This window comes from Phacochoerus africanus, chromosome 16 (genome assembly GCF_016906955.1).
Source record: "Phacochoerus africanus isolate WHEZ1 chromosome 16, ROS_Pafr_v1, whole genome shotgun sequence".
Taxonomy (NCBI): domain Eukaryota; kingdom Metazoa; phylum Chordata; class Mammalia; order Artiodactyla; family Suidae; genus Phacochoerus; species Phacochoerus africanus.
The window spans coordinates 10724089-10740287 of NC_062559.1; the positions used below are offsets into that span (position 1 = coordinate 10724089).

Below are 16199 nucleotides of genomic sequence, written 5' to 3' on the forward strand. Positions count from 1 at the left end.
CCTTTAAGTGTGAATTATGAGACCCTCAAACTTGACACCTTGATAATCACTGTCTTTTGCATTTTTTTGTTTTCATAGGTTTACGAACTATTTGCTGACTTCACTTTTCTGGTGACATCTGGTCCCTTTGTTTACACGGCAATATCAGTCATAAATGTGCTTATAAATAGTAAACTCGTACGTGACCAAACTCCTTTAATCTTGGCTGTGAAGCCCTCCTTCCTTGTGCCTGACTCCAAGTTCCAGGTTCAAACAGGTAAGAAAACTGAGTAGCGTTGTTTTGATCTGTAAATGTCATTTGATTTTTTTATGTTTTAAAGAAATTTGGGGAGGATTATGTTAAAATTTATTAAGTTAAAAAAATTATAATTAGGAAAAATTTCCAGCATATGCACAAGCACGTGGAGTAGTTCAATAAACCCCCAGGTACTCATTGTACAACTTCAACAGTTTTCAACTCCTGGCCAGTTTTGTGACGTCTATACCCCCATCTATGTCCCCTCCTCTCATTTTATTTTAATATGGCCTCATGTCCTCTTATTCATAAAGGGAAGACTAGTAAGCACATAAATACATACACATATAACATATACTTCAAGATGCATACACACACACACACACACACACACACACATCTATCTACACTATTATTGTCACATCTCCTAAAGTAATTCCATAATGTCATGTGACTTTTCATTATGGACACTTTTATTTATTTTATTTCTTTCTTTTGAAAGAAGACACTTTATTGTGCCATTTTAACCATTACTCACATGTAGGAAATATTGTTATTATAAAAACAATAGGAGTAACCGAAGCTACCGTTAGTCACTGTCCAATGCTCACTGGGAGTTTTATTTAATTTATTTATGTACTTATTTATTTATTTTTTTATTACTCAATGAATTTTATTACATTTATAGTTGTACCATGAGCATCACAAACCCAGTTTTATAGCATTTTCCCCCCACCCCCCGCCCATCCCCCTCCCCAACTTGTCTCATTTGGAAAACATAAGTTTTTCAAATATTATGGACATTTTTAAACACATGCAAAAACAGAGAATAATATAGTTAGCCCACATATGCCTGTATAAGCTTAAAACATTATAATCATTTTCGCAGTTACGTTTCACCTGTCTCACACAAACTTTTTTTTGAGCTAGAGTATTTAAAAACTATACCAGATATCATGTCATTTCACCCATAAATACTCAAGAATTCATCTCTAATGAATTTATTTATGTTTGAAATGTTTTAGTGTTGCACCTTTTGATGCTGCAATTGTTATCTTAGGTATTTTTCCATTTTAAAATGATAGGTGTCACCTTTACATGGCATGTAGTCATTTGGTACAGTTGGCTTTCGGCATTTCCATATGATACATATAAAGGACCCATCACAGACCCTCACACGCAGTTGGAATGTTGGGAATATAAATTGGTGCAGCCACTGTGGAAAACAGTATGGAAAACTAAAAATAGAACTATCGTGTGACCCAGCAGTTCCACTCTTGGGTATATATCTGAAAAAATGAAAACACTAATTCTCAAAGAAATATATGTGCCCCAGTGTTCATAGCGGCATTATTTACAGTTACCAAGGTATGGACGCAACGTAAGTGTTCATCATCAGATGAATGGATAAAGAAGATGTGCTGTGTTTCTCTGTGTTTGTATATTCATATACATGAACATCCAGTGGAATACTATTCAGCTATAAAAAAGAATGAAAATTTTGCCATTTGCAACAACGTGAATGGACTTGGAGGGTATTAAACTTTCCGACAGAGAAAGACTAATACTGTGTGATATCACTTATATGTGGAATCTAAAAGATATAACAAACCAGTGACTGTAACAACAACAAAAGGCTCACAGATACAGAAAACACACGAGTGGTTCCTAGTCGGGAGAGACAAGGAGGGAGGGGCAAGATAGGGGTAGAAGGTTAAGAGGTACCAACTAGTCTGTATAAAATAAATAGGCTGCAAGGATATATTGGCTCATACAAGGAAGATAGGCAGTAGTTTATAATAACTAGGAGTGGAATATAACCTGACTCACTGTGCTGTACTCCTGAGACCTCATGTACATCAACGGTACCTCAAGAAAAAAATAATACCTCATAGTACTTAATCCTCTACTACGGATGAGTTAGTTGCTTTAGACATTGTTTCGTGCCTCTCTTCATTCCTTAATGATAAAGAAACGCCGCATTCATGGGCCTGCGATGCTGTCCTTCTTTGCAGTCCTTCAGTTTGTGCCGCAGAGCGTGGACACCGGCTTCTGCAACTTCACTCAGCGCATCGAGAAGGGCCTGATGGTCGCGCTGTCTGAAGTGAGAAAACACCACCAGGGGGCGTACAACCTCACAGTGCAGGTGAGAGCAGCGCTGAAGGCGGAACAAGACACTTTATCATGTAAAGAGGTTTCATCTTGGCTTTAAGACATGCTAAGTCTTTACTGATTCCCTCGCGGTGAGGAGCTTTGGTTCCCGTGGATCAGGGCTCATTCTTCCGTGGCATCGAGTCCACAGAGCATGAGCATATTTGAAGACGGCAGAATAGCTTGATAACCAGGGAGCTCAGATAAGGTGAGCCGAAGAGAGCTGCGCCTATGCAGGAAGGAAATGCTGGAATGTTCTAGAAAGGAAGGATATTACCTTAAGTATCCAGGGGGAAGAATGCCTAAAAATGCAAGTGTTTCATATTATAGGATACCATGAAATGCAGGGTTTCACTCCAAAAGCAGACTATAGCTTCTAATAAAAAAACAGGCTTCATATATATTTTATGGAAACTGCTGACATGTTACATTTCTTTGATTTTTTTTTTGTCTTTTTTTTTTTTAGGGCCACACCCCTGGCATATAGAGGTTCCCAGGCTAGGGGTAGCTGTAGCTGCCGGCCTACACCACAGCCACAGCAGTGCCAGATCCGAGCTGCATCTGTGACCTACACCATAGCTCACCACAATGCTTGATCCTTAACCCACTGAGCGAGGCCAGGGATCGAACCCGCAACCTCATGTTTCCTAGTCGGATTTGTTTCTGCTGTGCCATGATGGGAATTCCACATTCCTTTGATTTTTATTCTTCTGTATTCTTTGTGCTTTCTTTCTAGAATTCATTTTAAATAGATTCAGTGCTCCTGGATTCATCTTCCAGGTTTCTTGTTTTCTCCATCTCTTTTTTTATAAAAAAAAATTAAAAAAATTCATTTCTTAAATTAAAAATTTTTTTTGATTTTTTTTGTGTGTATCCTTAAGTTTATTTAAATTTTTTTGAAAATTATAGTTGATTTACAATGTTCTGTAAATTTCTGCTGTACAGGAAAGTGACCCAGGTATACATATACATACATTCTTTTTCTCACATTATCCTTCATCACGTTTCATCACAAGTGATTAGATATAGTTCCCTGTGCTATGCAGCAGGATCTCATTGCTTATCCACTCCAAATGCAATAGTTTGCATCTACTAACTCAAAATTCCCAGTGTATCCCACTCACTCCCCTCCCCCTTGGCAACCACAAGTCTGTTCTCCATGTCCATGAGTTTGTTTCTTTTCCGTAGATAGGTTCATTTGTGCCGTATATGAGATTCCAGATATGTGATATCATATGGTATTTGTCTTTCTCTTTCTGACTGACTTCACTTAGTATGAGAGTCTCTGGTTCCATCCATGTTGCTGCAAATGGCATGATTTTGTTCTTTTTTTATGGCTGAGTAGTATTCCATTGTGGATATGTACCACATCTTCTTAATCCATTCATCTGTTGATGGACATTTTGGTTGTTTCCATGTCTTGGCTATTGTGAATAGTGCTGCAGTGAACATAGGGGTGCAGGTATCTTTTTCAATGAAAGTTTTGTCTGGATAGATGCCCAGGAGTAGGATTGCTGGGTCATATGGTAGTTCTATATTTATTTTTCTGAGGTATATCCATACTATATTCTATAGCAGTTGTACCAATTTCCATTCCCATGAACAGTGTGGGAGGGTTCCCTTTTCTCCACATCCTCCCTAGCATTTGTTATATGTAGACTCAATAATGATGGCAATTCTGACTGATGTGAAGTGGTACCTCATTGTAGTTTTGATATGCATTTCTGTGATAATTAGTGATGTTGAGAATTTTTTCATGTGCCTGTTGGCCATCCGAATGTCTTCTTTGGGGAAATGCGTATTCAGGTCTTCTGCCCATTTTCCAATTGGGTTGTTTGTTTTGTTGCTGTTGAATTATATGAATGTGTATATTTTGCAGATTAAACCCTTGTTGGTTGTGTCATTTGAAACTATTTTCTCTGCTTCCATAGGTTGTCTTTTTGGTTTTTTTATGGTTTCCTTTGCTGTGCAAAAGCTTTTGAGATTGATTAGGTCCCATTGGTTTATTTTTGTTTTTATGTCTATTGCTTTGGGAGACTGACCTAAGAAAACATTTGTACGGTTGATGTCAGGGATATTTTGCCTTTGTTCTCTTCTAGAAGTTTTATGGTGTCTTGTCTTGTATTTAAGCGTTTAAGCCATTTAGAGTTTATTTTTGTGCATGGTGTGAGAGCGTCTTCTAGTTTCACTGATTTACATGCTGCTGTCCAGTTTTCCCAGCACCACTTGCTGAAGAGACTGCCTTTTCCCCATTTCTTGCCTCCTTTGTCGAAGATTAATTGACGGTAGGTGTCTGGGTTTATTTTTGGGTTTTCTATTCTGTTCCTTTGGTCTGTATGTCTGTTTTTGTATTGGTACCACACTGTCTTGATGACTGTAGCTTTGTAATATTGTCTGAAGTCTGGGAGAGTTATGCCTCCTGCTTGGTTTTTGTTCCTCAGGATTGCTTTGGCAATCCTGGGTCATTTATGGTTCCTTATAAAATTTTTGGATTGTTTGTTCTAGTTCTGTGAAAAATGTCATGAATAATTTGATAGGGATTGCATTGAATTGTAGATTGCTTTGGGTAGTATGGCCATTTAAACAATATTAATTCTTCCAGTCCAGGAGCATGGAATAGCTTTCCATTTCTTTGAATCCTCTTTAATTTCTTTGATTAATGTTTTATAGTTCTCAGCATATGTCTTTCATCTCTTTGGTCAGGTTTATTCCCAGGTATTTAAATTTTGGGGGTGCTATTTTAAAAGACATTGTATTTTTATATTCCTTTTCTAATAATTCATTGTTAGTATGCAGAATGCAACTGGTTTCTGAATGTTAATCTTTATCCTGCTCCTTTGCTGAATTCATTCACTAGTTTGAGTAGTTTTTGAGTGGAGTCCTTAGGGTTTTGTATATATATAGTATCATGTCATCTGCATAGAGGGACAGTTTCACCTCTTCTCTTCCAATTTGGATACCTTTTATTTCTTTTGTTTGTCTGATTGCTGTGGCAAGGACTTCTAATACTATGTTGAATAACAGTGGGGAGTGTGGGCATCCTTGTTTCAGATTTTAGTGGGAAGGCTTTCAGTTTTTCTCCATTGAGTATTATATTGGCTGTGGGTTTGTCATAAGTGGCTTTTATTATATTAAGGTATGTTCCCTCTATCCCCATTTTGGTAAGAGTTTTTATCATGAACGGATGTTGGATTTTGTCAAAAGCTTTTGCTGCATCTATTGAGATGATCATGTGGTTTTTGACTTTTTTGTTAATGTGGTATATAATGTTGATTGATTGGCTATGTTGAACCATCCTTGTGAAATTGGGGTGAATCCCACCTGGCCTTGGTGTACGATCTTTTTTATATGTTGTTGGATTTGTTTAGCTAAAATTTTGCTGTGAGTTTTTGCATCTACATTCATCAAAGATAGTGGCCTGTAGTTTTCTTTTTTGGTAGTATCTTTGTCTGGTTTTGGTATTAATGTAATGGTGGCTTCATAAAATGTCTTTGGGAGTGTTCCTTCCTCTTCAACCTTTTGGAAAAGTTTAAGAAGGATGGGTATAAGTTCTTTGTATGTTTGGTAGAATTCACCTGTGAAACTATCTAGTCCTGGACTTTTGTTTGTAGGGAGTGTTTTTATTATGTATTCAATTTCATTTCTAGTGATTGGTCAGTTCAATTGATCTATTTCTTCCTGATTCAGTTTTGGCAGGCTGTATGTCTCTAGAAAGCTGCCCATTTCTAGGTTGTCAAATTTGTTGGCATGTAATTGTTCATAGTATTCTCTTATGGTTTTTTGTATTTCTGCAGGGTCCATTGAGATTTCTCCTTTTTCATTTCTCATTTTATTTATTTGAGTTCTTTCTCTCCTCTTCTTGGTGAGTCTGGCCAGGGGTTTGTCAATTTTGTTTACCCTTTCAAAGAACCAGCTCTGAATTTTATTGATTTTTTTCTTTTGTTTTTGAATTTCTATTTTACTGATATCCTCTCTGATCTTTATGATTTCCTTCCTTCTGCTGACTTGAGATTTCATTTGTTCTTCTTTTTCAGATTCTTTTATGGGGTAGGTTAAGGTGTTGATTTGGGATTTTCTTCTTTTTTGAGGAAGGCCTGTACTGCTACTGAACTTCCCTCTAAGCAGTGCTTTTGAGGCATCCCATAGATTTTGAATGGTTGTGTTTTCATTATCATTTGTCTCGAAGTATTTTTTTAAATTTCCCTTTTGATGTCCTCATTGACTCATTGGTTTTTTAGTAACATCTTTTTTAGTATCCATGTAGTTAGCTTTTTCTCATTTCTTTTCCTGTGGTTGATTTCTAGTTTCACGCCATTGTGGTCAGAGAAGATCCACCATGAAATAATGATAATAATTATTATTGAAAAAATTTCTATACTCTTAAATTTGCTGAGGTGAGTTTTGTGCCCCAGTATGTGGAACATCCTTGAAAATGTTCCATGGGCGCTTGAAAAGAATATATATTCTAATTTTTTTGGATGTAATGTCCTGAAAATATCAATTAAGTCTAACTTTTCTATCGTGTTATTTAGGATCTCTTTTGCCTTATTGATTTTCTTTCTAGAGGCTCTGTCTATTGATGTGAGTGGGGTGTTAAAGTCCCCTACTGTTATTGTATTCCCATCACTTTCTCCTTTTATGTCGGTTAGTATTCGTTGTATGGATTTGAGTGCTCCTATATTAGGGGCGTGCACACACACACACACACACACACACGTATATAAATGAGTGTAATATCCTCTTCTTGAATGAATCCTTTTATCATTAAATAGTGTCCTTCTTTTTCTTTCTTTATGGCCTGTGTTTTGAAGTCTATTTTGTCTGATATGAGTATTGTAACTCCTGCTTTCCTGTCGTTTCCATTTGCATGAAATATCTTTTTCCATCCCCTCACTTTCAATTTGTATGTGTCCTCTGCCCTAAGGTGGGTCTCCTGTAGACAGCATCTTGTAAGCTCTTGCTTTTTTATGCAGTCTTCCACTCTGTGTCTTTTGTTTGTTTGTTTTTTTGTTTTTGTCTTTTTCTGGGGCCGCATCTGCGGCATATGAAGGTTCCCAGGCTAGGGGTCTAATCATCAGAGCTGTAGCCGCCAGCCCATGCCAGGGCCACAGCCACAGGGGATCCAAGCCATGTCTGCAACCTACACCACAGCTCACGGCAATGCCAGATCCTTAACCCACTGAGCTAGGCCAAGGATTGAACCCACAATCTCATGGTTCCTAGTCAGATTCATTGACCACGGAGCCACACCAGGAACTCCCACTCTGTGTCTTTTGATTGGAGCATTCAGTCTATTGACATTTAAGGTAATTATTGATAAATATGTATTTGTTGCCATTTTAAGCCTTGTTTTCCGATTGATTTGATGTTTCTTCTTTGTTCCTTTCTTTTTTTGGTTGGATGATTTCCTCTTAGTTTATGCTTGTGCCCTCTTCTTTTTAGTTTTTGTGCATGTGTTATTTTGTTTTGATTCATGGTTGCCCTGTTTTTCAAGTATGTTGACCCCTTCCTATATCTGCTTGCTTTTAGCCTGGTAGTCATATAGGCTCAAACACATTCTAAAAAAAGGAAAGAGTATAGATTTTACTTTGATTCCTCACATTTTAGGATTCTGATGTCCTTTTTTAAACATCTTCATGTTTATCCTCTTTGTTGTTCCTTGTGTTTAGCTTCGCTTTTACAGTAGGTTTTTTTTTTCCCCTTTTAGATCTGTATACTAGCTTATTTAAGCAATTACTTTCCAATTATGATTTCCTCCATCCTGTTTCTTCTTACTTGTTTAGGTAGAGGAGTCCTTTCAGTATTTCTTTTAGAATGGGTTTAGTATTGCTGTACTCTTTTAGTTTTCGTGTGCTGGAGAAATTGTTTATTTCTCCTTGATTTTAAATGACATTCTTGCCGGGTAGAGTATTGTGCAGACTGGTGGTGGTGGTCTGTAGGAATGAGGAAGCAGGTGGTTAGTTTTGGCACCTTGTCCATCTTCCCCCGTTAGCTGTGGAGTCTGTGTCTGCATCAGCCCTGCCTCCTGATGGGCGGGTTCATTAGGGCCCTGGGTACCAGGCAGTGTGTGGTCAGAGACTGGCAGACTGGGCCCCCTCCCCACCTGCGTGCGATGAGGAGGTTGCATCCTGAGGGGAGGGGACGCTAGTGTGTTTTTCATGGCGGAGCTGCTCTTTTCTTTCGTTGCCTTTCCATCTTTGTCTCTGTCTGCTCTGCAGTTGTCTCCACCCCCACTTCCTGCTTAGGGGCCACCCCATGGCGGGTCTTGGGTCATCTCAGGCAAGGAGCTCATCTTCCTCAGGGAGCAGTTCTTTGGGCTCCTGGGGTGAAGGTGGGGTGGCTGCTTGCACTTCTGAGCTGGCCTGGATGTGAAGCTAGAAGGGAGAGAGGAGGGAGACAGTTGACTCAGCTGGTGGCACAGTCTTTAATAAGTGACACTGCTTGCAGTCCTGCAGCCCACACTGCATGTCAGCTCCTGAGGGTCTCCGCCATGGAGGCCTGCTGGGGCCCCTGGGGGAGGTGGCTCTTAGGACCTCTGGCGTCTGTGCCTGTGTGTGTTGGGGCCTCAGTTCCCTCCGTTCTGGTTTGTGTCAAAGTGTTCCTGTCCTCTCTCCATCTTCCAGGAATTTGACAGAATCTCTGGTTTTCTTCCATTTTCAGGGCTGTTGTGGATTTAGTCCCCTTTGTGTATCTTTTTGTTGTTCCAGTGGGATTTGGGATGGGAAGGAAAAGGGGAGGGACTGTAAGTACGTGTGCTCAGTTCCTGACTTAATATAAAAAACATTTTCAATAAACTGCAGGTTTAAGGGATCACAAAAGGGAACCAGGTTGTAAAGCCAATTACTCTTCCTTTAAAAATGCTCATGCCAGGGGTTCCCAGATGGCTCAGTGGGTTAAGGAACTGGTGTTGTCGCTGCTGTGGCTCTAGTTAAAAATGTCGGGGGGGAGGGTTTGATCCCTGGCCAGGGAGCTTCCACATGCCACAGGTGCAGCCAAAAAAAAAAAAAAGTTCATCCCTTTGAAAAAAACTTGAGGAGAGAAATTGTGAGAGAGAAATCCTACTCGGGCTTTTAACTGGCTGTTTTAATTTTTTTTTGGTGGGGCACTGGTATATACTATTTCTTTATAAGCAAATATTGTTTCTTTTTAAAAATTTTTATTGGAAAAAAAGAAAAATTTGGGGGGTATAGTTGATATTTTGTTGGGGAGTAGTTGATTTACGCTGTAGGATTAGTTCATGTGTACAGCAAGGTGCATCAGCTTGGGTTTTGTTTTTTTTTTTTTTGTCTTTTCATCTCTTTAGGGCCACACGTGTGGCACATGGAGATTCCCAGGCTAGGGGTCCAATTGGAACCGTAGCCGCTGCCTTTGCCAGAGCCACAGCAACGCAGGATCTGGGCCGCGCCTGCGACCACAGCTCACAGCAAAGCTGGATCCTTAATCTACTGAGCGAGGCCAGGAATTGAACCCTCGTCCTCATGGATGCTAGTTGGGTTTGTTAACCGCTGAGCCATGGTGGAAACTCCCGCTTAATGTGTTTTGGAAGCTCACTCCAGTTTCTTCTCTTTAGATCTTGAACATTACGGTGGGGTCCTCAAGGCTGGCTCCTCGCCGGGGCCCCGTGAACATCGTCTTTGCTGTTAAAGGCGCGCAGGGCTTTCTGAACGGGTCCGAAGTGAGTGAGCTGCTCAGGAACTTGAGTGTGGTGGAGTTCAGCTTCTACCTGGGGTACCCGGTGCTGCAGATTGCCGAACGTGAGTGCTGCCCTCCCTCCAGCGCTGGGCACGGGGGGCTGCGGGTCCTGGCCTTGGCGGACCTCTCCTTGTCAAGTGAAATAGCACAAATGCAGACTGTCTATCGGCTAAAATTGGAGCGGCTCAGATCCCAGCAGGGGGGGCCTCCAGAGCCCTCCTCCCCCACTGGGCTTGCTTTATTATTCTCTTTAGAGAGTCTAGGGCCCTATCAAAGGCCATGCCAGTTCTGGAAAAGATGAAACCAGAGGGATGGAGAACAGATCTGTGGTTGTCGGGTGAAGGGCATGAGGAAAGCTAGACGGTGGTAGCAGAAAGCAGTTCTGGGGGCAGATGAAAGTGCCCAGTGTCTTTATTGTGCTGGTCACTCGCCGCTGTGCATTTGTCAAAGCCCATAACACTGAACACCAGAAAGCGAATTTTACTGTGTGTTCACTTAAAAAGAAATGAAAAGAAACCGCACCTTCTGCCTGATGGATGCAATTCGGTTCACAGTACAAATGGACTGGAATGGGGGCAGGGAAAATGTTCACTTCACAAAACAGTAGATTCCAGAGTCAAAGTCAGGCAAAAAAAGGATACCAAATTCTTTTTCAAAATGGAGCAGCCAAATGGCTTAATGAGTCTTTTAGGGTACTGTTAATTAAGTGTAAAAAAAAAAAAATAACTTGTAAAATGCAAAAGTAGACAGGGATGGGAGTTCCCATGGTGGCTCAGTGGTAACAAACCTGACTGGTATCCATAAGGATGCAGGTTCGCTCCCTGGGCTTGCTCAGTGGATTAAGGATCCAGCGTTGCCGTGAGCTGTAGTGTAGGTTTCAGACACAGCTCAGATCTGGCATTGCTGTGGCTGTGGTGTAGGCCGGCAGTTGCAACTCCAGTTTGACCCTTAGCCTGGGAACTTCCATATGCTGTGGGTCTGGCCCTAAAAAGATAAAAGAAAAAAAAAAAGACAGGGAATAAAGTTGTTACTTATGAATAGCAGCTTTCAGTGATGTACAGTGCAGGGATGGATAAAATAGTGAGTATGCTGGACATAGGGTCACTTTACCCTGCCTGAGTCAGTGCAAAGCCCAGGGCTCTGAGGAACCCAGTGTGTGAACTCATTGTTCTGGGGCAGTGACAGTTCAAGGGGAACTTATGCCCCATGATGTCACTTGAATTAGCTCTTTCTTTCCCTTCTTTTTTTTTTTTTTTTTCGTCTTTTGTCTTTTTAGGGCCGCACCTGTGGCACATGGAGGTTCGCAGACTAGGGGTCTAATCAGAGCTACAGTTGCTGGCCTACATCACAGCTACACCAATGCCAGATCTGAGCCGTGTCTGCACCCTACACCACAGCTCAGGGCTGCGCCGGATCCTTAACCCACTGAGCGAGGCCAGGGATTGAACCCGCAACCTCATGGTTCCTAGTCGGATTTATTTCCGCTGTGCCAAGATGGGAACTCCCCCTCCTCTACTTTTGTTTTTTTGTTCGTTTGTTTTTTAGGGCTGCACCCTTGGCATATGGAAGTTCCCAGGCTAGGGGTTGAACTGGAGCTGCAGCTGCTGGCCTACACCACATGACCTGTGGTGCAGGTCACAAATGATCTGAGCCTCATTTGTGACCTGCACCACAGCTCACAGCAACACTGGATCGGAGTTCCCGTCATGGCGCAGTGGTTAATGAATCCGACTAGGAACCATGAGGTTGCGGGTTCGGTCCTTGCCCTTGCTCAGTGGGTTAACGATCCGGCGTTGCCGTGAGCTGTGGTGTAGGTTGCACGCGGCTCGGATCCCGAGTTGCTGTGGCTCTGGTGTAGGCCGGTGGCTGCAGCTCCGATTCGGCCCCTAGCCTGGGAACCTCCATATGCCGCGGGAGCGGCCCTAGAAAAGACAAAAAGACAAAAAACCAAAAAACGAAAAACAGCAACACTGGATCACCTACCCACAGAGCAAGGCCAGGGATCGAAGCTGTGTCCTCATGGATACTAGTTGGGTTTGTTGCTGCTGAGCCACGGCGGGAACTCCTCTCCCCTCTCTTGCTCCTGGAGACTTATGTGTTCCAAACCCTCTTACAGTCCCTGCCTTAGTGTCCCCACTCTGGCACTTTGATCTTCCAAATTCAGAGGTGATCAGTGTAGGAGTGGCATCGTGCTGTGACTTAGCCACCACTCCCGGGACCACTCATCTCTCTGACTGTTGCAAACATGTTTTTTTTTAATGGATCTTTTTCCTTTTCTAACCCTTTCCTTTTTATAGCCTTCCAGTACCCCCAGCTCAACCTGTCTCAGTTGTTGAAGTCGTCTTGGGTAAGAACAGGTATGTTTAACTTACATAACATTTTGGTTCCTGAAGGAATAACGAAGCTTGTGCGGGGGTGTTGAGAAGGATACTGCCTTTCCTGTTTCTGGGGCCTAAATTCAGGGCAAAATGTACCTTGGGTCCTTGGCAAAGAATGAATGAGGAAGGGATTCAGATCTGGCTCTGGGACTGTGCCCTGCTGAGTTATGGCACACAAAGAATTGGCTTTCTTTAAAATTCATGCATCAAATCGAGGGCAACGTCTAACAGGAATTGATAGTCCTCTGACCCAGAACAGGATGAGGTTCTGAATAAAGCAGGGATCTCTCTTTTTTTTTATTTCCCCTAAAAGTCTTATATGTCTGGTTTTAAAAGGACATATTTGATAAGCTAACTTGGTGAACAAAGAAGAAGCATGTTTTAAAGTCTTGGGGGCCCGAGTGGGGTATTTACTGCTAAGGCTTTGCAGAGAAGGGCTGGCTCACCCAGTGCACGGAAGGGTAAAGGTGGTTAGATGCCTGCAGTGCCCCGTGCGGAAGCAGCGCAGCAACGCACAGGGGTGGTGGTGGGGGGGTCGGGGGCGGGAAGCTTGTGGCGTGGGCGTGGCCGCCACTTACAGGTTCCCGAACGCCGCGCGCTCGCGTTGCTTCACATAGGAGCTCCCACAGAAAGGCCCCGCCAGTTTGCAGGCTACAGTGGCCTTACTTCCCAGATAATTTTCATCGTGGTGTCATGACTTGCCCAGGGTCCTCTGTCAGAGGGGAGTCGAGACAGTTCTGGCTGAAAAGCACATGCTTTTGGCTCCTGTGCCCTGCCGACTCGCCGCCGCCGCCGCCGTCGTCGTCCGTTTAGATCTTCTTGTTTCCAGCAAATGTCCGAGGACAGGCACCCTTATCTGGAGTCAGTTCATGAGTCCACATCTTGAGTCGTCGTAAGAGAGGGACTCAAGCCATTTCCAGAAATCTGGAATAAGTGCAGACAAGACGTTTGATCTCAAGCCATTTCCAGAAATCTGGAATACGTGCAGACAAGATGTTTGATCTTGTGTAGGGAGCTCCTAGCTCCGCAGCTCCGGCACTGCTGAGCTCCTGGGACTTCTGGCCACTGGTCTTTGGAATCTTTAGAGATACGACCCTGGGCTACTCCACGTGGCTCTTCTGTACCCCGTTCACGGTCCTTCTTCCCCGTTTAACATCTCCTCTTGGGGGACTGGCATTTTGTTGTAATCCTGTGTTAATTTCTTTGACACACACACACCCCCACACACCCACACCCTTTTTTTCCCTCCACTGCTAACTTGTCTGGGGGCCTGTGTGTGTCTCGTCTGCCATGCAGTCCTCCTGGGTGTTGTTGAGAAGCAGCTCCAGAACGAAGTGTTTCAGGCTGAGATGGAGCGCAAACTGGCCCAGCTGCTGAGCGAAGTTTCCACCAGAAGGCGGATGTGGAGAAGGGCCACTGTTGCTGCCGGGAACAGCATGGTGCAGGTATGGCTAAGAAGCCTGAAGGGGTATGTGTGTGGGGGGGGGTGGGGGGGACGGGAAAAGAGAGAGAGCTGTCCTCGAAAAACAGGCTGAGTTCTCATGCAAATGGGAAGTGCCAGGAGAAAATTCGGCTCAACAGACGGGTTGCTCTCTCAGGCAGCCGTTGAATGTGGCAGCCTCTCAGCTCAGCTAGAGGCTAGACAGAGTTCCTGAGTCTTTCGTCCAAGGTCAGCGCAGCAGAAGGCCTTGTGGGGACCCCAGCAAAAGAACCTGTCAGTGCGTTGCCATCTCTTTGGATGACCTGATTTTTCAAAGGGGAGCTTTTTCATTACCAAAAAGGGAGTCGGTTGTGCGGTGAGCGCTGCGGATCGCGTCAGAGGTAAATCATACAGCGGGAAGAGACCTCGAGAGACCGGAAAGAGAAAAACATTCTGTTCGGGCACCTTGTCCTCCCCACCTCCCACCAGCCCTGGTGGTCTCCGTGTTCCCCAAAGTGTCGTCACTGTGTAAGCCAGCAGAAAGGTTGCAAACGACAGATTCATTTGAATCCAAAAGTGACCCACTTAAAAGCGCACATCCCCACAGAGAGTTGAAGGTTGGGCTGTAATTTATTCCCATCTCCATGTGAATTACATGATTTTGGATTTTTTTTTCTCCTTTCCTAGTGCTGACGTGTAGAGTTAGGAAAATGAGTTATTTAGAGCCCTGGCATTTCAGAGACAGGAAGCCAGGGTGAAATCCGGGCGTGCAGGGGTGGGGAGGTGGGTGCTTTAGAGGCGCTAGAGAGAAAGTTGGGAAGCTGACCCTTGGTAGGGAGAGCAGGGGTCAGCAGCCCTCAGCCCTTTACCAAGGTTTCGCCTGTAAGTGTTGCTCTTTATTTTCCCTCCCAGAAAGGTGGTTGGTAGGTTTCTAAAATAGTTCCTTTGCCAGATGCAGTAAAATATAGAGGAAATTAAAAAACTCATTTAAAAAACTGACAGTAACATTAAACAAATAGCTATAAAACTAAGAGTAAAAATTAAAATGAGGGAGTTCCCGTCGTGGCGCAGTGGTTAATGAATCCGACTAGGAACCATGAGGTTGCGGGTTCGGTCCCTGCCCTTGCTCAGTGGGTTAACGATCCGGCGTTGCCGTGAGCTGTGGTGTAGGTCGCAGACGCGGCTCGGATCCTGCGTTGCTGTGGCTCTGGCGTAGGCCGGTGGCTACAGCTCCGATTCGGCCCCTAGCCTGGGAACCTCCATATGCCGCTGGAGCGGCCCAAAGAAATAGCAAAACAGACAAAAAAAATTAAAATGAGGAGTTCCAGTTGGGGCTCCAGTAGTAACGAACCCGACTAGTATCCATGAGAACACAGGTTCGATCCCTGGCCCTGCTCAGTGGGTTGAGGATCCGGCGTTGCTGTGAGCTGTGGTGTAGGTCGAAGATGCGGCTCGGCTCTGGCATTGCTGTGGCTGTGGTGTAGGCCGGCGGCTACAGCTCCCATTTGACCCCTAGCCTGGGAACCGCCATATGCGGCGGGTGTGGCCCTAAACAGACACACACACACACAAAAGTTAAAAGGAGTTATGAAAACCTTATTTAGCAACCCCGGCTTTGTTGAGCTCGAGGTCTGGGTGGAGGTTGGTTCGTGCACATAGAGCAGTTGGAGAATCCCACAGAGCGGCAGGATGAGGTGCTCGACGAGTGGTACAAGTTCCCTAGGATAGGAATACGGGCTTTGGGGAAGTTCACCAAGCCATCCCAGGTGATGGATTGATGGCTCGAAACTGTGCCCGATAGGTCCTCCCTTTTGCAAGGATCAAACTCAAGAATGTAGATGAGAATTTCTGTACCACAGTCCAGGACTCATCGAAACATAATGTGTGAAAGTGAAAGTATTAAAACAAATGTCTAGCAACTGGAGAATGGATTTATTTACAAATTGTAGTGAAATCTTTATATGTTGGAATGTCCCATTATCCCTTTTTTTTATCTAGCGAAGAATATAGAAAAAAGCTCAAGTAAAGAGAGGCCATAAAAAAGCTATATGCCCTATAATCCAAATATTAATATAAAACTCATGAAAAAATAACAGGAGGAAATATGCCAACATGTTTACAATGATTTTCTTTGGTTGATTGAATTTCAGGTGATTTTCATTTTATTCTTTTTTTTAGTTGATTTACAATGTTCTGTCAATTTCTGCCGTACAGCAAAGTGACCCAGTTATACATATGTATACATTCTTTTTCTTGTTCTCTCAGTCCACCATTTGGAGTCTAAAGGGGTGAGAAGGTTGTTGCATACTACTAAGAGGAAAAG

General features: G+C 43.3%; 1 protein-coding gene across 1 annotated transcript in view; it reads left to right on the plus strand.

Moving 5' to 3' along the window:
• Positions 1–16199, plus strand: part of KIAA1549 (KIAA1549 ortholog) — an 84047-nt gene that overhangs the window by 6078 nt on the left and 61770 nt on the right. Inside the window, exons 3-7 of the mRNA XM_047763239.1 lie at positions 79–256; positions 2251–2381; positions 9957–10140; positions 12376–12435; positions 13753–13901. Coding sequence (XP_047619195.1) covers positions 79–256; positions 2251–2381; positions 9957–10140; positions 12376–12435; positions 13753–13901 — 702 coding nt within the window. The remainder of the gene's footprint in view (positions 1–78; positions 257–2250; positions 2382–9956; positions 10141–12375; positions 12436–13752; positions 13902–16199) is intronic.